The sequence below is a fragment of the Solea senegalensis genome, linkage group LG4 (assembly GCF_019176455.1).
Source record: "Solea senegalensis isolate Sse05_10M linkage group LG4, IFAPA_SoseM_1, whole genome shotgun sequence".
Lineage (NCBI taxonomy): Eukaryota > Metazoa > Chordata > Actinopteri > Pleuronectiformes > Soleidae > Solea > Solea senegalensis.
Window position 1 is genome coordinate 17,221,226 of NC_058024.1, and position 26,521 is coordinate 17,247,746.

The 26,521-nt window shown below is 40.4% G+C and overlaps 1 protein-coding gene across 2 annotated transcripts in view; it reads left to right on the plus strand.

The window, feature by feature from the left end:
- The window catches only part of LOC122768113 (membrane-associated guanylate kinase, WW and PDZ domain-containing protein 3), a 123,394-nt gene that overhangs the window by 61,396 nt on the left and 35,477 nt on the right, over positions 1-26,521 (plus strand). For both annotated transcript variants that reach the window (XM_044023851.1, XM_044023852.1), the window contains exon 2: positions 18,044-18,160. In XM_044023851.1, the coding sequence (XP_043879786.1) occupies positions 18,044-18,160 (117 nt within the window). The remainder of the gene's footprint in view (positions 1-18,043; positions 18,161-26,521) is intronic.

A 26,521-nucleotide genomic window follows, 5' to 3' on the forward strand; every position in this document is an offset into this window, starting at 1 on the left:
GCTGTCATCCAAGGCAGATCAGGAAGACTAATTCAAAGGGCTTATGCATGCTTAACAGCATGCTGCTTGGTTTTTACTAGTTTATTTAGTAAAAACCAAACAGCTTAGCTATGAGCAAAAACTCTTTCCAGCCGACCTTCTGGCTGGATGTGGGGACGTTTTCTCCCAGACAAAATGGTTCTCATAACCATTTTATACAACATTTGGAGCAATTTGGGGAAGAACAGGTGGTCCAAATGAATGACTATTGCAGACCATTTGAATCAGGTGTGTTGGAGCAGGGCAACATCTAAAACATGCAGGGCAGTGGCTCCCCCGAGGACAGGATTGAGAAACACAGTGTTAGGCAAAGCAGATAATGGCCACAGGCCCCCGAGAGAGCACGAACCAAGCCTTAACTGGACCTGACATTTTGTTTTTTTCCTGTTCAAACCTGACAGATAATGTAAGCTGCTCTACGGTCGTGTCGCCCTGTCCATGACAAGCAGCTGTGACTATGGCTTACAGACACATGCAGTGTAAATGAGGGTCAGTACACAATATGGTATGAAATAAAAATGTATTTGGCATTGCACCTGTTCTCTGTAACTGAAGTGACCCAGACTGAGAGCCCACTGAAATCCACATCCTGTGCTATTGACTGCTAAAGTCTTCAGAATTTCAGAGCATCAACACATGAGCCATGTCTTGTCTTGTCTTTAGGGTGCTTAACTGACCTATTGACCTATTCTGAGAATTTTATTTTATTTTATAAAAAATGTTTTTATTCTAAAATGAGACCAGAAAGGTGATTCCTTGACACACCAGCCATAAAAAAAATAAAGGAGGGATGAGCCAATATGATATTCACTGTCTGTATCAGTCTATCATTGGTCAAAATCAATGGATCCCATATCAGAAAAACATAAAGTCTGATACGATCCAAAAACCATAAACAATCCCTGCTTCTTTGTTTCACATGTCTGCTACGCTGCAGTGATCATGTGAGCTGTGTGGGCTTATTTTTAAAATAAAATAAAATAAAAGAAGACTAATATAGGTAGGTAGATACTCAGGGCAGTGATACTGGTGTCTGTATCAGACATTAAAAAGAAGTATCAAGCCATTCCTGAAATATAAAATATAGTATGTGATGAGTGAAATAAGGAGCATTCTTACTTGATCAACAAGATGCAAATAACTGTTTTTCAAATAATGTAATAAGTGGCTAAAGCTGGGAAAACTTCTTTAAAATTAGATGAGCATCTTTATGCTAAATATGTGAAGGTTCCTCTACATATGTCTTTATTCTGTGTCATTGCAGTGATTTACTGTCATCCCTGAATACAGTTGACTGATTTAAAATACTGCAGCCTTGTTTGCCATATCAGTGTCAATTAAACATGTCAAGCTCACATTAACAGGTGAAATTCAAAGTCAAGCACACTTAGTTATGCCATTGATGAAAATGTAATACACACCAAAAATACCACTTTGGAAACCCTATTGAAGGCTTGCATCAGATCTCCTCTCCATGACTGTGTAACCTTGAATATTATATGCATGCAAAGCCTTCACAGTGAGTATGATAGATTCTGAAGGTGTGAATTGGACTTTTAAAGCAATGCTACACCAGGAAGTGATAAATGAGCCAATATGACATGCAACACCCTGGGGACAATCAGTTCCTTAACTGCAGAGAGGCAGAGCTGTGCAGGCATGCTAAAACCAGAGTGGTGTTGATTACACAACACAGCACATGCAATCATGTGACACAGAGAGATCATTATCTCTGGGTATTAGAATTAATTATACGCAGAAAAATTCATTACAATCCCTCTTAAGGTGGCTAAATCTCTCTAAGTCGCAAGCTTAGTCCTCTCTCGTGCTGCGTTCATTTCACACCGACTCTTGTTGACTTTCTTTTTCTTTGTGTAGTGATGTCCTTCACTTGTCATCTCTTTTGAAATTGAAAGAAGCTTTGCTAAAACTCTGCTGTGTGGACGGAGAGGGAAACAAATGGCAGAGAGCAGAGGAGGGTTTGTGGCCCGAGTATGTCCTGTTATGGGAGGACTGTGATTTGGCAGCATCAGCTTCCTCTGATCCCCTCTCTGTAATTGTGTCTTCCCATGACGGAGGGCACCCAACACAAGTCTCCCATTCATTATGCATGGATGAGTTTTATTGCATTATTGTTTTTTTTAGGGTAACACACTTAGGAAGCTTGCGGCGTGCACGACTCTTCTCCACCAGCTCAGTGAATTATTCAAGGTCGGGGCATTAGGCTTGGAAAAGAGGAGCTTAATCAAAGGTTACAGCTTTCAGTGCAGCTCAGCGCTGCCCCACTGGTCAGTGTTATTGTTCAACTTTGGCACAGTGTAGATTTTAAGATGGAAGTTGAATTATCAGACAGACTTTGGAGAGTTGTTTAAGTTTGGAGAGACTCTGGAGATGCAAGAAATCAGAAATGATACATCCTTAGCTTTTATTGTCGGCAGCCACTGCACATCCACTGCTGTACATGGTTCTGAAGGCAACTGAGCTCAGCTTAACCCCTCTTCTGTTTCAACTGTAATCCATAATTCTGATCCATGCTGTGTTTTAATTTTAAGCACTCCTCTGGAATATTTTCCTATTATTTTTGAATATTATTCAATAATACGGTTTCACTTAATCTCTTCTCATACAGTTTCTGTATGTATGGGAGCTGTGGGACGTAACATTGCCGTGAAATGAAGAGCTTTCATTTTTAAATCAGCTTTTGAGGAATGCGTGAGTCAAGTCAAATATTATAAAGGACAAAAAAACACGACCTCTCCGAAGCAGCGGCTGCTTGAAGTTGCCAGTGTCTGTCACATGCTTCACCCGATCTGACCCCTTCCACTGCTTTACATAGTTAACACCAGTGGAGCATGCGGAGCAAGCGGGCACATCATTACTACAACTGACCACTGCAGTGAAGGGCTTTTGCTTTGTGAAGATGAACAGATCTACTCCATTTTGAGTAACTCATTTTACTTATTCATCGAGATACAATCTTGTGAGAGTTTCCTGTTTTCTTTGTCTCTGCTCGTGTTCTTAATAAATCTGTGTATTTATATATATCTGAGTTCCTATTTTCCAACCATGGATTCAACATATCTGTCATCAGTCTTCCCAATTTGCTCTATTTTCTCTCTCTCTCTCTCTCTCTCTCTCTCTCTCTCCCTCTCTCTCTCTCTCCTGTAAATGTTTCCAGGCTTCTCTCGGGGGCTAATCCTGTTGGAAATGTTTCAGGGAAAGCGGATTGTCTATTGGTGCAACACGATTTTTGGAGAAAGTTCACTCACACTTGATTAAATTAATCATTGTCCTCCAAAACCCGTTATGGTCTTTCCTTGTGGATTTTGTTTGGCCATCCTGAAACAGCATAATTCAGCTCTATTTCATTTGGGATGTTGGGCTCCTTCTATAGGTGGAGGACACCCAGAGTTGTGCCTATTGGCAAAGACTGTTTCATTTACAGTTGCTGCTGTTGTTGTTATTAAAATCTTTGGCAGCTTGATATATCCTCACTTTTTAATTCAGCTGCGGATCACTCGAAGGTGGCGCCCAGTGCGCTTACGTTAGAGCTAGACAGAGAGTCATTTCTTATTTGGTCGATGGTTTTTTCGTAATTTATATAGGAGTGTGTGTGTGTGTGTGTGTGTGTGTGTGTCTTTGGCCAGGAAGTAATTGTTAGTTTGTTGTTTATCGCCCATGAAGAGCAATGTGGTCAGTGAAGCTTCTCAGGTGGAGAGGATACAACATAACCTTGAGATGACAATAAACTTCCTTTGCGTCAACCCATCCTTCCCACACCCTCCTTCCTCTCTTGTACTCTTTCAAACCATTATCATGCTTTCATAGGAAACACTGCCGAGGCTGCATTTAACTGCATTTAACTTATCACACAACTGCAAAACCTCAAAGGTTACTATCCACTTAGTGGTTTCATTGAAGGCACTGAAAAATCCCCTTTCAAAAGAAATCATTACAGCTTCTTCTTTTCACGGGGGCAAATTGTGTTTATGGAGTGTAGAGCAATTACTCGACAGAAACAATGGTAGCCTTACCCCACAAAAGTATGAGGATTAGAGCTGTGATTATCCGCTGTCAACCTCTTTTCTATGGTGTGATTATTGGAAAGGTCTGAGGTTTGCAGCAAATCAGCGTCAAGGATTTGTGAGTGTGTGTGTGCGCGTGTGTGTTTGCATCGCAGCTGTAAATTAACTGTTGCTGCCTGTATGTTTGGATAAAGAAAATATTTCAAATGTATTATTTAAAAAGAAAATCCAAAAATGTGAAAAATATAGTACATGTTGAATAGATAGAATGTTTAAACATTTAAAAAACTTTTTTTTTCACAATTTCTACTGTTTCTATTGAGATTATTTTTTGTGAATCAGGTATTTGATTTTGATTAAAAACATGATTGTGTTTGAATGTATCTGCGCCTTAACTGATACGGATGCGGTAATTGCATAGATGGCAGGAGAGTAAAGATTTGATGAATTAAAAACAATGTAGACACTATTAATCCCACTGGGAGACACATTTAGTACATCGAGTAAACAGAAAAACATATTAAGAAAGATACAGGCTACAAGGGAGCTAAATAAGGAAATAAGAATATATGAGAATTAAGTTTTATATATTGTAATATAATATAATTATGATGCGGTGTGGGTACAATTAAACAATCAATAGAAGAGAACAATACTGCATCAATACTGCATCTTGTGTTCCCTTTTTTCCCCCAGATTTAAAAATGTACACAGGCACAGCTATGGTTTTACATGTTTTTTTTAGAAATGTATTTTGTCATGTCCCATATTTGGCATCCCAGCTGATCTCTAAAAAAATGACTGCTCCTAACAACCTTAGTCCATGTTCCGAGAGATTCATCGCGTTACATCATGATCCACTGAGCAGGCGTCCTGCCTGAAATGCCTTTCAGGTTTGATTTCACGGATCTGGCTCATTTATCGTCTGCCCGTTACATAATGTGTCTGCAAATAAGACGTGGTCTCTTTTCTTCAGCTCCTCGTACAGTACATACCTGGGGTTGTTTGTCTTCCACAATCAATACATTTTATTATTTTTTTCCAGATTTCACTGCGAAGGGCATACATACTGCAGTGGGTTTGCGTGCTTCTTGAATTGGGCCATGTGCAAATAAAGGAGAATGGTATCTTGTGCAAAGTCACTAGTTTAAAGAGGTTATGAAAACAGACTGCTGGTAGGAGCCATGGAGTCTGCCATGTGGTACCTCAGCATGATGGACAAATCATACCCTGGCTGTAGAGAGGACTTGTGTTTTCATTCTACTCGAAAGCCAGTGCTTTTTCATATGCAGTGAATTATTTTGGTGTTAACGTGCAATTTCACCCCAAGATAAATTCAATTAAATGGTTTGTATTTAGTCTTGATGACCACTCTTACTCTTACCCTTTGCAGTCAATAACCTATGGGACATTATTAACAGGTCATGACACACACCTGAGCCAGGCTGCCACGGCTTTGTCATCATCCCCAGCCACCACCAAGGGCCTGTACTCATGTGTTACCTCGTCTTTCAATCAACTCCAGACTGTTGAGTAATCTAATCTATATAGGAATATCTCGTTTAGGTGAGCGATCATATCAAGAAAAAGTGTAAATCCATGCAGGCATGTGATGCAGTTTTCAGAACAAAACAAGCTTCAGTACACAGCTAGAGCACTAAACTAGCTGTTCCTAGATGGTTCTTACCCTAAAGTTTACTGTATTTCAGCACAGGCTCAGGAATAATCTGCATACATACATAAATACATATATAAAAAGCAATATTTCTTGCTGGAAAATTGGTGGTAGTCCAGCTGTACCAGATGTGTGACTGCTTTTTAGTTCTGTTTTTAGAGAGCCACCATTCTAAACATCAACACTCAAATCCTGCCATCCCTAAAACTCCCTCAGCCATTTGCTAATGAGAAGTAGTATGACCCAGCATTTTTATTTATCTTTTGGTTAATACTTTATTGTTAGTTAGCACATGCACAGACCTCTAGGTAAATTAAAAAGCTGGTAGCTAATTGAGTAATTGTCAACTAACGATTTCCATATTTGATGACTAGTCGACTGTCAAAATAGTTGTTAGTTACAGCCTTAATTTAATTACAAGCACAGCCCAGTTAGTGTCCTACTGTGTTTTGGGTTTTTTGTGTGTGTGCTGTCTTCTTTATTACTGCTATTGTTATAAATGGCTCTCTGGCTCCTCTCATTTAGCAGGATTAGAGCCCAGGATTAAGATGCTGCACGGTGCGTGAGTGGGTGTGCAGTGAGTGTCGCATGTCATTGGCGATACCATCATTATCCTCTGATATCCCATCATGAACCTCACACCTCAGTGCACCTTACTGAACACTGCACTTATTGAATGCACACAGCTGCAGGAACATGACATGTGCAGGTGGTTACAGTTTTTTTTTTTTTTTGCAATTTTTATCCTCTTACCTCAAACATTCTTATAAAAGACATAATATATAACATTTAAAAAAAAAATTCATTTCCGTTTCATTTGAGTCACCTTTTATTGACATCATACGCTTTACCCGTCTTCGCTATTGTGAAATGACCATGGCGGCTTTAGAGGATCTTGTCTGAATTTAATGAGCACCAGAGCGGCCAACATGTACAGAATTTACACACTCAGCTCTCCTACGACTTTCCTGTGATGAAAGTCGTGACCTTTAGTTACTTCTGTGTCTGCCTTAAAGCACAGAGCAAATAAACATACAGTATATAACCGCTATAACTTCCAGAGACAAACTCCCATGAAACATCAAAGTTTCCACACTGCTGCATGACGTCATTCAAACCTCTGCCTTGTGTTATTGTTTTAGATACCCTTTATGGCAGATTTTACGTAATATCTTCAGTTACAGCCAATGGTGGAACATATTTTTGGCATTATTGATCGATAATTCCATCGTTAAAATGAAGTGAACTGAGAGAGAGCTGGACGTCTGCACATCCTCTAGGCTCTGTTTCCTTCCATGGGGAAGTCCCCGTGGTGGAAAGGTCGCTATACCAACATTAATAAAAACTGCCTTTGCTGCAAATCAAATTTAAGTGTTTAAGAGACCGGGAGATTGTCTCAGATCACTTATAAAGTGTGCTCGACAAAGCTTTCCCTCGTTATCTGAAAGTGACAGTACAAGATTTCAACCTTTAAATAACGTCTCCGCTATGTAACTTCCTGTTCGGGTCTGTGCCACAAAAAGAACTGCAACATTCCACTTTACCGCCTATGTCACACAGCCCCCGAGGAAGCAAACGGCACAACAAAGTTACACAGGTGGAACTATTCATTGAGTGCATGTCACGAAGAGGGTTAAGGAGAGTGATAGAGTAAGAGGCTAGTCAAAGTCTGGCTTTCATTCCACTAGCGGAGGGTTACTCGACAGAGGGCGACCTGCTTCTTTATATAAATGCTGTACAGGCTACTGTACCTGGTCTGAAGACATGAGTTGTTTGCACATTAGAAGTCTTGCGTCAGAGTTCACAAGTATCGTTGACTTGTCAACAAATGCACATGTTAAAACAAACCCCACTGTGCGGGTGAAGCCAGGGGCAAATCCTACATTCTGTTACTTGCAAAATGTTGAATTGTCTTTATCTTGCAAGCTTGTACACAGAATGATAGTAAGAAGTCTCTGTCTCTCAACCTGATTGCAAGATCACTGGGATGAGAATCAAGACAAAGTAAAAGTTTCGAGAGCCTTCCAAAGCCTAAAGGAGACAGATGAACTAATCACTAAATGTTGTTCATGGGGGTTTTCTTTATCCTGTCAAGAAGAATTTATCCTGACTTTCATTTCCGTGGCGGAGCCTTTCTAATCCAATGTGCACTTTCTATTTGGATGACATCACTTACATCTGTGGCCAAATGGTCTATGAGAGGTTGCCAGTCGTCACTAAAGCGGTTGTCATGAGTGAATGTAACCATGAATGGTTGTTGTCTCTGTACGTCTTTAACACGTCTTCTCACACAGCTGGAATTGTCTCCGGCCCCCAGTGAGGACAGGGTGGCTGGATCGATGGATTAATGTTGTGATTTCCCTGTAATTGGGCACTGCACCTCTATGTTTTTGAATTCTAATTCAATTCTTGCCACTATGTGTCTCTCCATTAAAATACCGATTTTGATGATGTTGGGAAGCGGTGTCGGAGTTGTTGTTTTGTCCGGTTCCCTGTGTGGTTGTACTTTATATGGAGAACCTCGGGGCAGCAAATGGTTGTAAGTGGTCATGAGCCATTAGTAAAAAGAAGAAAAAAGAAAAAAGGACAACACACTCCAGTGTCCAGTAGTATCAAATGTTTCCCCGGTGACTCTGATGTGTCATTGAGGGTTTGCTCTGGAAGTTATGGTAAAGTGAATGACTTCATTAAAAGGCCATCAAAATTAAAGTTACCTTGAGTAGAAATATTGGTCCCTGTGGATTTAAAGAGTGTTGGAAACAGAAATAGCAAGATTCCACAAAAGCTTTTCAACCCATGATTTATTTATTTTTTCATATGACAGAAACTTCATCTTTACAAACCCTGCTGTAGTCTTTTTCATTTTCAACTCCGACATCCTTGGACGACTCCAAATGTTAGTGTCGCTGGTGATTTCCAAAAGCAACGCACAGTAAACTCTTATTGCTTCGGCTGTCACTTCATATTTAAATAATATTGGTCATCATTTCTAGTTTCTAGTTGGTCATGAATTGCCTGTGAAATATCTTCTGCTCAGTTTCTACACATGTGTATGTGCCTGTAAGAGCCAAACTTCTTTGTGTGTTGTGCTCTTTGAGGACAACGTGCTTTGATAAGATGCCCTGTTGCCCCGAGGATGCTCTTTGCTCACTCAACACTGAAATACATGGGTGATGGACAGGCACTGCAGGCAGCACCGGCATGACTGTCTTCACCTTCCACAAGAAGCCGCTATGATACGAGAGAAACTGGGAGAGGAATCTTAGAGTAGAACGGGTGATGCGCACTCTCTTTCGCTCTCACTTCATGAGAGCACACAAACACACACCTCTTTTTAGTTCACTGCATTCATTTTAGTTTCCTTCACTGTTAAATGAAAACAGGCCTCACACATCTCATCACCGCAGGAACAATCACGGTTATATTTCATCCGTATCTTTGACTGGGTGTGCGTGCGGTTAAATTAATAATACGATCCTCCTCTGACAATCTGTCACTCACTTAAACGCCTCACAGAGCACGAAACAGAGAGAGGGTAAGCCAGAGATGCTGCTGATTCCCATGCTGCGCTCTGCGATGGCCCACATTAATGAGCGCTTAGTACGTCGAGTCTTATCTGCCGCCGTTGAGGAACGATGCCTGTGATAGCCTATATTTCTCTCATGATTCCCTGATCGCTTTCAGGATTAACGGCAAACGCACAGATGATGCCAGCCGTCTTGGTTTAAAGATGAATCAGCCCTTTTCACTCACTGAAGACTCAAGCTCATCCTGCACTGTAATGCACAGAATCTGTTCCGCGGTGTTGAGTAAACACTATTCAAGGCTGTCTTTGTTGGAGCCCGGTTCACATCTTCCCTGCTGCGTTTCCACCGAGATCTCTTCTGGCATGTTTTCCAGTGCAGAGCGCTGAGGTTGTTGTGCTTATGGTGTGGCATGTTAAAGAGAAAGATTCGACATTGAGTCAGAGGCAGATGTACACTGTGCTGGGAGATTAGGAACCCAGCTTTAGTCCCATGCTGCCTGAGCATGTTGCTTTCAACCCCTTAAATATGTTCCCCCTCTTACTGTTTTCTATACTTTCTCAATAATTCTATATTTCTGCTCTGCAAAAAAAGACATTTGTGCCCAGATGTAGTTTTACACAACCTTTGTTTTCCAAAGTTAGTGGACTACAAGCATGAGCAACCAGAACCTGCTATAACTAAGCGTGATGCTGTTAATTTATTGAAAGAGAATCATCATATAAGTTTAAGGTGGAGTTCTAGCCATGGTAGCAACAGAGATATTTTGGGATGCACCAGTTTATCATCAGTACACCCACATTAGGCCTCGTTAACTGTTATTGTCCTGTTCATCAACAAATATGATAACATTTACTGCTACAGACACCAATGTTCCTCTGTAGTATGTGTACTGAAGAGCTGGCTAATTAAGTAAAGGCTCTAAAACATAGGTAATATTAAAGGTAATTTAGGATTATTCAATACTTTAACGATTCATTCATTCATTTATTTATTTATTTGTGATTTGGATCTGTCCCAGGAATTGGCCCAGAATTTCACAGCTGCTGCATCATTAGAAGTAATGACTGAATGGATTTTCATGCCGTTTCTGTTTAATGTAGTGTGTGTTACAAAATAATAAATTAAATTAAATACATGCAAAAAGAAAACGCAGTTTATGTAGGCCTACAATTACGTTCGTTGCCGGTTAATTATCAATTAGTCATTTCATCCTTAAAATGTCAGAAAACAATATCAAATGCCAAGTCTCAAAATGACATTGTCCTCAAATGTTTTGTTCAAACACAACAGACATTCAGTTCACTGTCATAGAGGAGAAGAGAAACCAGGACATATTCATATTATGATGCCAGAAACAGGGAACTATCGAGTCATTCAGTAATCAATTCTATCATTGGAGTTCTCATGTTATGTCTCATTTCATGTGTTACTTTTTGTCACAGTGTGAAGCTGTGAGCTGTGTAACTGTTATAATTCAATTCAAAAAATGTGTTTGTTTTTTAGGGGCAGTTCAGTGGCTCTTGGCGCAGTTATGAAAGACATTTGAGAACAGTTAAGAAAAAACTAACAACATAAAAACACAATTTGAACGCTATTGGATACTATTAGTGTGTGTAGTCTTGGAAAAGGTATGAATGTATATAAAAAAAACTAAACTAAACTAAATAAACAAAATATAGGTATATGCTTGCGTGCCCTCATATACACATATACATGTATATATATATATATATATATATATACATATATATATATATATATATATATATATACATATATACTGTAAACTTTGGTGAGATGCATACACACTCTCCTATTATGAGGTTTGTGCACTGATGCCTGAGCCAGATACTTAGTTAGGACCCACATGAGATGTTGAGTGTGTGCGCGCGTGAGACTTCGCTCTCCAGTTCCCTCACTCTCTGCACAGACCACATGAATGATAGAACAGAGGCATGAACCATAGCCTGCTCATAAAAGATGGAGAAATGTGAAATGGAGAGGAGCCAGACTGTGAGACAACACAAAAGGAAGGAACCGCAGCTGAAATCTAAACATCTGTGACACGGAAAAGATAAATGCAGTCATAAGCAAAAGCAGCACAACGACATGACTCAGCACCTGCAGCGGACCAACACCCTCCACACACTTTGTTCCTCGTCTTCGCGTCCCTTTTTGTCTCTGAGACCAGGTCTTGTTGACTTCACATGTTATCACAGCAGCAGCTCTGGCTCTGCTCCCATAATGTTATGTAATAGTAATGTTTTCTCCTTTGTGCTGATGGACAGGAGAGAGGGGGAGAATATGGAGGGCAGAGCAGAGGAGAGCATATGGTTAGTTAACTTTAACGCATGTGGCAGATGTCTCTGTGTACTTGTGGGATCAGTGAGCTGAAAATTAGCCATCCTGTGAATTTACGAGGCAATGTTGTCTTTATTGTCGAGTGGTTGAGCTGCTGACCTATGCTCATGTGGCTTGTAGTGGTAGTAGAGAGGGATTTCAAGGTGCAGCAAGCAGGATTTCTAGAAAAAAAGTAGTTTATCACTGAGTCCTTAAATGTTTTGGAATTGAAGCTCTCAGGCCTGCGCCCTTTCCACCAGATGAGCACAGACATGCTGCTTACAAACGACTCTTGGCAGTCTCGCCATGCCTGAAAACCCCATTTTGATACGTATTTAGTTGCATTTATTGTCTGACTCTTTTTTATTCCCTTTTTTTATGATGCTTTGCCGTTTAGGAAGTTGCTGCTGATATTGGAAAAGTGACTTTGCCATTGAAGGGAAGTGCTGAGTAGTGAAACAGCCAATAGAAGCTCTGAACTGCACTGTGATGGCTCAAAATCTCCTGTCATGGGCCAAATAACAAGCCGTGGCTGAAAACAAAATCTTGGGCTATAGAAAACTAGTTCCCTCTCAGGTCACTTGATTTACATTACACTGTCAGATCACCATGACATTATGTATAAATAACATCAAAAATACTTAGTATAATCCATCTTTAAGCTTTTCTCTTGTTGTCTTTCAAACGTTTGACTTTGCTAAAATAGTAGCTAGCACAATCTCATTTATTAAAGATTAATATTAAATACATTCATTAGAAATCTGGGTAATGGTGTCTGACATTCAGCCAGAAAGAACCAAACATACCTCCATCAAAAACACAGAATGTAATCACTTCCTAAATTGTTTTAATTTGTCCTTGTCATTTTTGCTTCCCCTCCTTCCCTTAATTTCTTTTAAGCCGCTTATGCCAGACCTCTGTCACACTACAGGCACACTGCTAGAATGAGGTGAAATGAAGTGTGTAGAAAGAGGTTTGGGCACGTGAGGCCACTGCCTGTTAAACTTTGCATATCTCTGTAGCCAAGCAGACAGACTGGAAACACAGTGGTCATCAGGTTTGCCACTCCACTCTAGACTCGTCCAGCTGTAGTAACACTCCACGTGCTCGTCATACTATATCGGTGAAGAGAAATTCATCAGACAGTATTGGGTTGGGTGTGAGATTATAAACCAGGTTTCTTTGCTTCCTTCAGTGGCAAATCTGCACTGTGCGGTCGAGGTGTGAATGTGGTGGCTGGTGTTGGGGAGAGTGACGCAGGGCGACAACGCAGAGGTCTTACAAGTTCCACTGCCTGAGCAGGCCCGGTGTTTGACCGAAGCTTCAGGGGAAGATGAGAGTCTGACAAAGAGGATGTTGTCACCGATCAAATATAACATGATGGAATGGGAGGTGCGGGCGACCGGAGGGTGTCTGTCTGCGTGAGAATATGGGGGAGGCAGAACAGGGGAGGGAAGTGCGGGAGGAGAATGTCAGAATGTAGAGAAACGGAAACCACAAGCTCATTTACAAAAATAAAAATCATTAAGTGGAGCTGTCCTGCTGCAATCTCAAATTTGTGTAATTACTTTGGTTTCTGCTCCTTATCTGTGTTCACTTATCAGTGACCCCCATCAGCGGGCGTGTAACGTTGTGACATGCTTGCATCAGCCTATTTGTTTTTAGAGGAAAATAAAAAGCAATAGAACAAGACCGACAGAAGCTACATATAAAAGCACACATTCTGTGGCACAGCTGGTAAAGCGAAGATGTGGAACTGACACTGTATTTATAACAATTGTCTTAGGCCAGACTATACCCCTGATTGTATTTACATAAGAAAGACCTTAATGCTCAACATTTTTGACTTGAATGGATAAGACCACAACCCTGAACACATAGACTTTTATTACTTCAACCATGAATGCCACAATCAGTGTTTTGGATAAATGTATGAAACGTACTTAAGTAGTTGATGACTTCTACAGATTATTCCAGGGTAAATACATGTTCCTGCTCCTGTTTATAAATATTAGTGAGTGAATATACTGTGCAAATACAATCAGAATCTCTTCACACAAGAGGGGTATACTCTGGCCTATAGAGGGGTGGCCTAGGACAGTTTATTCCCCTGGTATACTTTACTATAGCCACAGTATTGTCAGGGGTTAATTTGGTCTGTTACACTGGGTTTTAACCCATGACCTTCCAGTTACAAGCTAATTCCTTTCCTCTTTGCCATGGGCTGATATGTTGTTCTGGTACACCGTACAGGAAATGTGTGGAAGTCCCATGTGTATATATTAGAGAGAGAAAAATACAGCAGGGTGTTGAGTGTAATTGTGTTACAAGGGAGGAATAGAGGTTTCAGTCTTTCTGGTCACATTCCTCACATATACATGTGCGTGCTGCGTCTTTGTGAATGCCTTTGGGCAAATGTGTAGATTTACTGGCTTGGGTGTCTCTGTTAGATGAGCCAGAGCACTGAGAAAAGTATCGTGGAACAGCTTTCGCACCTGTTGATGGATTGGTTGTTCACAAAACTGTTAATTAAGTGACAGTTGGACAACAGAGATAATGACCTCCCTATAGACGTCTGGCACACGGCTCTGGGAAAATAAAATGCTTTCAGTGGAAACCATTTTTAGCATTTCATCATGTTTGTAAAAAAAAAAAAAAAGAATAAATGAATAAAAAATGTGCTTTATGTACTCAGTCATAGTTTGACATGTTGGGAAATTCACTTTCTTGTCGAGAAAGACGTGAGAAGATTAATATTGTTTCCTTACAGAATATAATAAATTGAATTCACGTGGTCTCTCAGAAAATGCATGTGCACAGCATTCAGCGCTGACGATGTGTCACTACCTCGTACAGTTACACTTCAAAGTTCCTGAGCCATCACTTTCACCAATTACTTGCCGTATTGCACACATGAAGATCGTATCCATAGCAACAATGTTAAAGCTTCCATGCGTTTTGTGAAATCTAGAATATACAGATTCAGAATATATAGATTCATCCATCCATTCATCTTTCTGTAATGAAGTGAACATATTCATACACAGTAACGGATGATAGATCAATTTCTGTTTTTTAATTGCGTCCGGTGATATCAGTACCTGGTGGAAATAGCCTCGATGTGCACTAACCATCACATAATCGTTTTCCGAGTGAGTCTGCATTCTCCCATAATAGCACGTTAGCTTCTGCATTTCACAGCCCAAATCTCTCCGAAAAGAGATTTCTGACACAAGCTCGCGTGTGCATGTGAAACAGCGGGTGAGAGCTGCAGTATGTCTTGAGCTTGGAGTGTTAATCTAATTTGGTGTCTTCGGAGTGTGGTGTTGGTCGAAGTGAGGATGCTAACAGTCTGCTGCTTCACCCGGGGTGCCAGGCTCTGCATCCCTCACTGCAGACACGAGCCTCCAGTGTTTAAACGTAGTAAGGCTGCTGCTGATGATGCAAGGTGAAATGGCATCATGGTGCTGAGGGACTTCCCATGGGTGGCCTTGCTCTTTTCTGACACTTCGCTTCCTGCAAAATGACAAGAGAGCACAGGAAAGTGTAAGAGCAGAGACATCTCAGATGAAGTGACTGTATGAGTAAATAAAAAGAGTCCTGGGCTGCAACTAATTATTATTTTATTAATGTGATTAATGCTTAATCAATTAGTTGTTTGGTCCATGTTCAGAACCTCCTTCAATGTCTTGTTTTACCCTCAAAACAAAATTCAGCTGAAATAATGTCTTTCAAAATACAGTAGTTGGCAATTAGTATTCTTTCAATACCTTTAATTGTGAAAAATAGATTCAACTGTGACAAAGGAGTGTCCTTTTTTTTTAGAAGGCGGTCACATAGGTTGATATTCCTGGCTGGCTGTAGAGAAATAACCTTCATGTGAGTGGATGGCTGATGGGGCACAATAGAGTCCACTGAGCCCTGCCACAGAAAAATGAGGCCTGCCACAATAGCAGTGTTATCTGTGGGGAGGAAGAAATGAGTGACTAACAGTCTCTGACAGGACCCAGGACACCACAAAGACCGCACTGTAGCACTGAACAGATCAGAGGTGAGCTGCAGCGTGTGTTTGTTCATGTGATGATTTGTCTTTTCTTCTATTTACCCAGTGTGAATGAATGATCTTGCTTTGTGGTCTAATACGGTCTAACACATTCATAGCTGGTAGCTTTACTATACACTGGATATCTGTTTTTATAGATCAGGGGTGTCAAACTAATTTTTTTTACAGCACAATTTGATCTCAAGTGGGCCGGACCAGTAAAAATAGAATAATAATAGCATAATAACTTATGAACAACAAGAACCCCTTTGTTTTTTCTCCTTTGTTTTACATTCACTGAAGGATAATTTTACAAAACATGATATTTCTTGAGAACTGTAAGTGCAATTTCAACAATATCATGCCTAAATTTACTATTTACACAACACACTGGATCTATAAAGGCACAAACATTTAGTCACGGGTATCTGGAGCATTTGACATTACATTTAAATTAGTGTGAAATTTTAACAAATTCATCCTGTGGGCCGATTGGACCCTCTGGCGGGCCGGTTCTGGCCCCCGGGCCGTATGTTTGACACCCCTGTTATAGATTGTTGCCAAGGCATGTGTGTGAATGACACAGCTACACAGAGCTGGACAGATACTGTCTTTCTTCATCATCCTCATATGCAAAGTTTCAGCCCTTGGGTTCAATGTGTGGTGTTGCGTTTAAAAGAGTAAATTGGCAACAAATCAATCCTGTTTTAGATGCTACTGTTTGTCACTATCCCTCAGAGACATATGGACGTATTGAGAGGAGCTCCTGTCCCTGTCAATACCTCTGTGTGGAAGGAGAATTTGAACAAAAGGGGCACATTTGGGGCCGTTTGGGAGGAAGTTGCCAGACTTTGGTTCCCTAGTCTTGGCCTATTTGCAGGCTGCACCAGCCATAATGCAACACCTTTTGGAGAGGCAGAAGAATATGCTACTTTTATTCTGAAAGGCCAGGCCCACCGGTTATGGCAGTTCCTAAAACACCATCAGATGACAGCGAGGCCCATGGACATGAATCAGTCAGCGACTGTTAACAGAACACAGTGATAGGATCAACATGTCTGTTTCTGTCACAATATTAGGAGTGAAGAGATTTGATGGATCGAGAAATTTGAAACATTAACAGAGTGTATAATCTTTCATTGACAGCTTCATAATCAAGTATATCTCCCCTCACTGTTCCCTCATACAGTGAATCTACTGGTATTCATAGCGATGCATGATGCAGGGAGGTGTGTGTGTGTGTGCAACAGAGAGGGAAAAAGAGACTGTGAGACAATATGGGAAGAAGTGAGTACTTCACTGTAGTCAAAGCTGACTGTGAAGCTCACGCTGAAGCTGAGGGCAGACACGCTCCGAAGATCTCATCATGTTTTCCAAACTCTCTCGTCATGTTCGTTGTGAGGAAAAACTTTTTCCCCCCTTCTTCTCGTGTGTGATGACTCTTAAAGTCTTAAAGTCTGCCTCTGCCACAAACTTTGTATGAACTCCCTTTGTTTTTACAAAGGCTTCTGGGAGTCGAGCGCAAAGATGACTTCTACAAGTCTCTGGCTCCTTAGTTTTCAGGTTGTAGCATTGCACATCCATCTTTGCTGCAAACCTTTGTGAGGCTCGTGTGAAAGGGTTGAGACAGACGAGTGCGAGTGTGACATGATAAAGACCGTTATACATTAATAAATGTATGATGAATTCCCTTTTGTTCAGTTTTTTGACTTCTTCTAGTGCAGTGCTGTTCTCTCCTTTTTCAGAGTTTCAGGCCAAATGTCCCTTGGTCACCAAACTCCATTTACTACTCATGGTTGAAGTGGATTTCAAAGAAAAGATCACGGTTTAAAAATCTGTTTCACCTCCATCTGGGCCCTCAATCCCCTCAGCGATCAAATAGGAATCAAAAAGGGTTTAAGCTCTTGGAGTTGGAAAGAACAGGTGGTGATAATGTTCTGTACATCCAGGCTTATAACATTATGCTTATGAAAACCTTCTGTACCCTAAAACACAATACAGGTTATATTTGTTCAGGTGCATAAAAAAGCTGTGTTGGTTTTAGGTTTTATTTTAAACCTCAGAAGTTTGAAGTTCATCCAAACAGCTTCAGAATTGTTTTAATGTGTGTTGTACTTTAATTACTTTCTTTGTCCAACTGTACTTATCTGAGTATATTTATTTTGAATCTGCGAGGAGGAACTTTCCACAGATAACCGTCCATTTTAGAATATCACTGTTGGTGAATCTTTACAACAAGGTGCATGTTTGGAGTAGAAGTCGAAAAACAGTGACTTAGTGTTCTGCTATTGATCTCTTATGTCAATTTGATAGATTTCCTCTTAGACATAAGCCCTTCAGGGAGAGCACCACCATGTCTTTTGTATTGACCCTGCTTCTGTGTCTGTTGTTGCAGGTAAAGTGTTGAACACGGACCTGCGCCACTACCTCAGTCTGCAGTTCCAGAAGGGCTCGCTGGACCACAAGCTCCAACAGGTCATACGGGACAATCTCTACCTACGCACCATCCCCTGTAAGTAAATCCTACACTACAGCAACCTTTAACCTGAAACTGACCACGTCATCATGGTGTTAAACTAATGACACAGTGTAATGGGACAAAAAACAACAGCATCCATATTATTACTGTTATTACTATGAGCATGTTATGCCATAATGAGCACTCTCTGCTTTAAAAAAACACCCACAATGGGTGAAGAAGCATTTATGTTTCGTGTGAAATTTGGACATTCACATTTATCTTTACGGCTCGTTATGGCACAACACATCCTTAGTGGTGTCTACTGCTTCACGGCATGCAATATTAATAACACCTAGAACCAGTCTGTTGTCTTTTTTAACTTCTAAGTCACCACAATGCAAAACCCTGAAAATCACCAAGCGACCAAAATAAATGTACTATATGACATAGAACTTCAAAAGTGAACTGGTGAAGATGACTATTTCAGTCATGACTTCACAGAACCTTCACAGATCAACATGACATACAGTGCAAATATACAGTATGTCATTTTCTGATCCACATCCCACAGTAACAGCATTCATTTGTAGTCTATAGCTTAGGTAGAGCTATAGGTCTCTATATGCGTGCGACACGAACAGACACACTCATAGCAATCCACCCAAGGACATCTTTCTCACCTCTATGTATCTCATTTACGTCTGTGTCATATCAGCACAGCGATCAAAGTCATATTCTTTGCTCAAATAACCTTTGTTTCATCTCCAGCACTCTGCTGTCCCTCGCTCACACTCTGGGCACGTCACAAACTATTGTCTTAGCTGAAATAATAGTATTGGAATGCTAAATGAATAGGTTGGTGCTGTGGAATGCAGGGAACCTCTTATGTGAAGACATTACATTCCCACACAACCAAAAACAGAAAAAATATATGGTTGGGGGGGTTGTCTTAGGATGTAAGAATGTAATGAAAAGCCAAAAATAACATTTACATAGGGTTCAATAGGAAAATGAGCGTCCTTCTCCCTTGATTTATAATGTCAGTACACATTTTTATAAGGAGAAAATGGTCTTAATCACTGAATTCATGTCTTCTTCAGTGGCACATAATGTCACTTTTGTAAGGAGTGAGGAAATTAGTGGCCAAATTGAAAATCTTGAGGATTTAAAATGGGAGTTATAGGTCACAACTAGATGTCCCTAAACTGCATTCTCAGTTATGTTGGAACAATGTAACTGAAAGTTACATTGGGGTCAATGGCATGAACTCATACAAGGTGTAAGTTCACGCTCATGCATTTCTTGAATTAAACCTGGCGTAACAGACTTTTTTTTTCAAAGCAGATATATTTTTCAACATGAAATGGAAGAACTAACACATTTTCACTTATTGTTACACCAAGTGTAAGGGTAGGTCACACTAAATACTTGACTTTTCACATTTACATTAAAGCATTTAGCAGACCCTTTTATCCAAAGTGACTTACTAAAGAGCAGTACGCTACATAGAAGTAGTCTTGGAAAGAACTCCAGTGGACTGATAGAGGGTGAGCGTGCCGACGTGGATCCAAGTGCAGAAGGAGCTAGTGCAGGGAGGGGGTAAAGGTAAGTGCTAGGACAGAAGATGCTGTAGGAAGAGCTGGGCATCTTCTGTCCTCTCCTTCTGCACTTGGATCCACCTCGGCACTCTAAAATCTTTAACCTGGGTTAAAGATTTAACCCAGGTCGGTGCACGGTGAGGTTCAAGACCAGTTCAACACCATGGATGGAATATTTGATGTGGATTGTTGCAGTGTTCTGAGGACATTCAGGCAAGGGCGTAGGTTTGGTTACAAGACCGGTGGGGACACGTTCACTGATGCTCGTAAAATGCACTCGCTCACTCTCGTCTCCTCTCACCGCATTCACACACATACAGTATACATCGCCCTGTCTCTAACATTGGTGGTGGCAACAATCTGGCTTTCGTCCATACGCAAATCTACGCCCATTCAGGTGTGTTTTCATGTTGCAACAAGTTGTGTTTTTAGTGAAGAGGATGTTGTCGGTATGTAGTAGCGACATAAAGTGTTGGAAAGTGTGGAAATGTTTGTGCCGTCAAGAGTATCTGGTTGGGTAAAATTTGCTCTTACTGTGCAGCTTTTAGCTTATGGTAATAGTTGCAATTTGTTACTAGAATTAGGGCAACGAGGCTGCTTGTACAGTAAAAGCACAATCATGCAGTATTTCTCACAGGGGTGTAATGCATATATTAAATTAGTTGGAAAATTACAGCTTTACTTCATACATTTTCTTGAAAATACTTTTTGAAATCACTCTCTGTTGTGATTTTCCTTTCCTTTTTTTTTTTTAAATTATTGTTTCCTTCTTATCCGTACAATAAGTAAAGGTAAATCAGTTGTCTGGTACAAAACAGTCCTGTTCAACACAGCGATGGGAATGCCACATTGACCTGACATCAATACTAATATTGCTCAAATAAGCAACACAAATAGTAGAAATAGTCAACTATAAAATTCATTCACAAAATTCACAAAATTAAAGTCAGCTTTCGTTTCCATGCGACAGGCGGATGTCTCATAACAGGAGACCCCGTCTGTGACTCTGAAAGTGTGATATTCAAACAGATATACAGTACCTGCCTTAATCTTGCCGAAGACTGACTCTGCTCAGAGGAGCGCTATAATTGAGTGCAGTCAAGGTTTTAGTCATAAGTAGATGGACTGCTCCTGCGGCGATGACTGACTCTTAGGCACAGCACTGTCACAAACAAGCAGCATCTCTGCTCTCCAACCCCCACGGGCTGGATGTTTCTCTGTCATTCTTAGAGGCAACTTGGTGGCTCAAGTGTGAAATCTGTCAGGAAATGAGTTGCTTACCATTCATATTTATTTCATTTTACTAATAATGCATATTTTACTATTCTTCTGTTTCATTGTCACTGTCATCTCCTCGCCTCCGTGCGCTCACTTTTCTTCCAATAGCCTGACTGTTGTGTCCACCGTGAATTGTTGGATTCCGGCACTTCAGTGCCTCAGGTCAGTTTAGCGGAAGGACAAAAGACGATTGTACACATTTTCTGTAAGTTTTCCTCCCAAGAATGCTGCAGTCTGTCATTCTTCCCGGCTCTTTTGTCGACACATACATGTCTCCCTGCGCTGCTTTCACTCACACACGCTCATCTGTGCACAAGCCACAGAATAGAGAACCACAGTGAAAATGGCTTTCTACTTTTTTTTTTTATATACAATAGTGGCAGTCTTCAAGGTTTTATGGCACGCAACCACCATCTATCATCGGCGGCCATTGGACTCACTGCAAGTTCTCTAATCCCCTGCTTGAATTACTGCCTTAATGAGCAGGAGACCAGGACTCGCACAGCCACCAAACCTCCATCATTCACTTGCTCCCTGTCAGTCTCCCATCCTTCTTCCTCTCTCTCTTTCACGCTCACACTAGCTCTGTTTCTATTACCTCTTCCTGCCCCTTTTTCTTTTTTTTTTAACATGGTTTACTTTCCATTTGCTGGTTTCAACACATTTATTATTTGATGTTTGCATGCTGAATTCAGAGAATATTAAAAATTTGAAAAAACAATAGACTTTAAGAGGCAACGGGCCTTTACAGTACGTCTCCATCGTAAAAGATGCAGCACTCACGATATGTCAGTTATAGAGGATTGATATCATCATTTCACTGTTGGGTCTGTTTTAAAATCTAAATTAAATTTTAAGACAAAAGTTGTGTATTTCAGCTTTAACCGCTATAATATAAAGTATGTAATAAGGTATAAAGCAGGATTGAATATTAAAATGTTAATTCCGTTCAGTAAAAAAACATAAAAACATTGGCTGATTTTTTTTTTGACAACTTTATTCATTGATGGCTAATCATTTTCAATAATAATATAATAAATTAAATGAAACATTAAGTAAAACGCAGTCATTAAGAGTATATAGTGTTTATTCACCGGGCATAGAGCAGCTGTTAATCCCAGATTGAGCCCGGTCAAATTAGCGCATACTCCCTGAAATCACATATATCAACGACATACAAATATCGACCAGCTACTGTTCATATATTTTGTATGACATTTACTTTTCCAGTATAATTGCCATGCTGACATTAAACGGTGCAGCGACAGGACACAGCTTGTTGAGTAACGGGGCCTGATTTTTTTTTTCTTCTCAACTTGGATAATTCACTGTACCTCTTTGTCTTACTGCAGTTACTCAGCCTCTTAGTCTATGCATCCTCTAAGCCTGCGACATCATTTTTGGTGTTCATATGCATTAACTGGAACGCAGAGCATTTCTTTACTTTATATATATACATATATACATATATATATATATATATATATATATATATATATATATATATACATATATATATATATATATATATGTATATATATATACATATATATATATATATATCACTATATGCTAAGAACGTGATATAAAATGAATCATAACTTTGATACCCAAGAAGACGAAAAAAAATTGCTTTTTTTGAAGCCTGAATATGTGACCTATAAACACACACGAGTTGTGTATTATTTCCACGGCAAATTAACATTGGTGCACCTGCGGCACAGAGCCATGCCGCGGGTGCACTAAGGGTTTAAATAGAGGTGTACAAGCTGTCTCATGGCAGAAAACTACAGATTACATCACAAACCAATCTTTTGAAGGTGGTGAAACATTACAAAATAATGATAAATAAGTAAATCACACAAAGAAGACGAGCATGAGCAGAGACAGTTTGTGTCACTGTGCCATTGGTCCACTTCACTTACCTACCAGGCAGTCACACAGCTCTACTCCCACACTGATCTTTGCTGTCCTATTTGTGTGTCCTACCAACAGCTCAGAGTCAATTCTGCTGGACCAAAGCACTTTGGGGCCATAATAACAGCATTACTTTCTACATTGAGGCTGGTGTAGTTCAGGGCGGGTCATGTTAAAAGGGAAAAAAAAAAGAAAAGAAGATGAACGATGGGCAGTTACAGAGTTGTCTCTAATGGAGGAATAGGGAAGATATAGGGAGGCAAAGAGAGCAAGGTCTTTGCTGTCAAAGTGTGGTAAATCCCTGTGTCCTCCTCATGAGCTCCATCTCATTTGGATTCATACAAACGCACCAGAAGAGGCTCTTGGAACTCTGGAGAAAAGCAGGAGGATTTCTCTAAGATGACAGAAAGTCCAGGGTCACATGCAGTCCCTCGACTCCCCACTGAGATCAGAGATGGGCAGAAAGAGTTTGATCTCCTACAGACCGTCTATCTCTCTACCACACACTGCTGGCAGAGGTACACACACATTGGTCTTGGACACATGCATCTATGCTCCATCTTCTCTCCAGTTTTTTTTGTGTGACTGTAGTTTAGAATAAAAAAGCAGCTGGATTTGAATAAGACATTTTGTATTTCTTGGTACAGAAAAGCTCCCCCTACCATGTAATAACAGTAACCCTGGTGGTAGACATGGTCTTTGACTGTCATTCTGTTAGATGTTTCTTCTTCGCTCCAACAGATCAGAGCCGTCATTTTTTTCACCCCACATAAAACTATGCACAAAATCACCATGTTAAATTTATGGTCTGCCATTTCTGACTGACTGCTTCCGATGTTTCCATCGCCGTGACATCCTCCCGACATCCCCTCAGACTAGAAGGTTTAAAAAAATAGGTCTCAGCAGTGCACAGGCCTGAGACCTTAACAATACTAAAGTGAAAATTAGTTTCATTCCAGCACACACAGACGCAAAGCTGTCACCTCCTGTGCACTTTCCCTGAAATTAAATACCTCAAGATGTTCTTTTTCTTGTTGTGCTTTCTTACACAAGGAGGATGAGGATGTCTCCAAAAAATAAGATCTAGATACAACATTTTAAAAGGGGCAAATATGTGATGACTCAATTTTCAGCGGTAAAAAGTGTTTTATCTGCAGGCTTTATTCTGTAAAAGTAAAAGTTTATTTCATGGGGCATTTTTGTTCATATCCGCCAATTTGTATTAACCCCCAAACCAATAAATCAGCCATGCTCATTTCAAAATTTGACCAACAATACAGTTTTTCCTAAACTTAACCATTTTTGCTGCAAAAAAAATATACATTAGCAAGTTAATACCCAACTATTTTGGTAATTTATCAGTCTATGTTGCTTTTTTTCATAATTAAGTTCTCCGATATTATCCTCAGTGACAGTAAACTGAACATCTTTGGTCTGTGGACAAAACAAGACAGTTGAGGATGTTGTAATTAAATAACAACTGTGTTAATCAAGAAAATAAGCGTCTTCAGCGATTAATCTGTAATGAAAATAATAATTGCAGCCTCATAGACAGGATGTGTGGATGTGACTTTTGCGTCTCTGATTTGACACTGTTTGTGATTCTAGCACTCTGGTAAGTTTGATAAAGTAAAAACATACATTTAAACATTTACCTTTTTCCATGTAACTGGGAAAATACTGAAGTATGAACAAGAATACAGCATGTTGAGTCAGTTCCACAAAGGAGAATAAATATATATGAGCATTTCGTTATACCCCAGCTACACCTTGTACTCTACACTGCTGTGTCCCCAAACTCCCAAAACCTCCTCTGCTGTATCAATCAATGCTGTGCATAACTTCAGATCCTGACAGAAAATCTTTGTTTTCTTTCATGAAGCCTGTCTACATACAAACTTGTCTCTTGTCTGGTTGAATTAACTGCATTATATCCACGGGGCACGGTTGGTGTAGTGGTTGGCGCTCTTGCCTTTGCAGCAAGAAGACCCAGGTTTGAGTCCCCGGTTGGAACAAGGGCCTTTCTGCCTTGGACACTCTAAATTGAATGTTGGTGGGAGAGTGAATGGTCCATGTGACCCTGACCTCCAGCAACCTGCATGTGGAGGATAAAGTACTCTTTTCAATGTACACATTTTGTCTGAAGGCGTCCTCCGGTTTATTTGAATGGCATTTTCTCTACTGCAAAAGGAAATTACACCGAGACGGAACAAAGTCCCGACTTGCTGCTTTCACTCAGATATACCCTCAAAGCTCAGCGAGTCTTCATTATGTTGTCTACAAGTGATCTACAATCGGAGGCTCATGGTATATATCAGTGTGATGGCTCAGGGAGATACTTGGCAGGTACATAACTGTGGCTCAACTAATTGGGCTACACGGGACATTTTTCATGGACCAAAGCCAGCACAAGTTGGTAATGAGAAGCAGCAAAGGCTGATATTCTCATACACAATGTTTTGTCAACTGCTTTTGGTAACACAAACTGCAGTATCAAGGCACATGGTGGGAGGGAGATCTTTTTTTTCTCTTTTTTTTTTTTCAAACTGTGAATTCACTCCTTTGCAAAAACAAAAGTGATGTGCAACATAAAGTGGTTTTATCTCAGTCCGCAGAGTGGCTTCACTGTTAATTGGCGTGGACTATACATGCAAGTGTCAGGTAATCTGCTTTGGACATGTAGTACCATGTGTCATGGGATTCCATCACCCGAACATTGTTTCTGCAATTTCAGACACGCCGCGCAGCAAATGTTTAGTATGCAGCTACACTGAGGGTCAAATCACATGAATGTGTGAAAGAATATTCACTCATTAAACTCCCATTCTGATGCTGCTTCTGTCTCATTTCCCAGCCTGTCCTTCCCGGCCTCACTTGGTAATTCTGTGTGGGGCTTGTTTGTCTCACCAGCTGCATCTTGAGCACCTCGGTGTGCTCTGACTTCATCTGACGGGGGACATCGGGTTGATCTGAGCTTTTAAATTGCCTGTTTTTTTCTGAATAGAAATGACTATTTACGTCCTCCACTGTGATCAAATAGTGATCTGCCTTGGATCGCACCCCACTGTCTTCCCCAAGACCCTGAGAGGGATTCACTAGATCCAATGAAGAAATATATTTGCTGAATAACCGTGGGTGACAGAGATTGGTGTGTGGAATGTTGCTCAGATGATTGCTTCATGCTGTGGGCTTTGTTCAGTCTCCCATGCAATAAATAACTGCTGTCCTCCCTCCTGTCCAGCTATAGTTATTTTTGTGGAGTTTACAAGTTTGGTGGCGCACCACCCAATTAGCCTTGAGTGCAGTAGTGGCACAGTTGTTCTTATCTATTCATGCAATATGGTTTATATAATCCTTATGCTAATGTAATCATATGGTGTCCATTTGTGCCGGGTGGATATTCATCAGGGGAGGAAGAAAACTCTCATCAGTAGTGAAATAGACTTGTGGCTTCACCACAGGAGAAATGTCTGCACTCAGAATGACCTTGTGTCATTTGTATTGACTCTGTACTCTGCCCGACTAAACCGCACCAGGAGATTGCACAACAAATTGCTTTCACCATATTTCATGTCCCTAATTTTCCGTTTCTTTCATTAGAAACAATTACTTGTCAGCA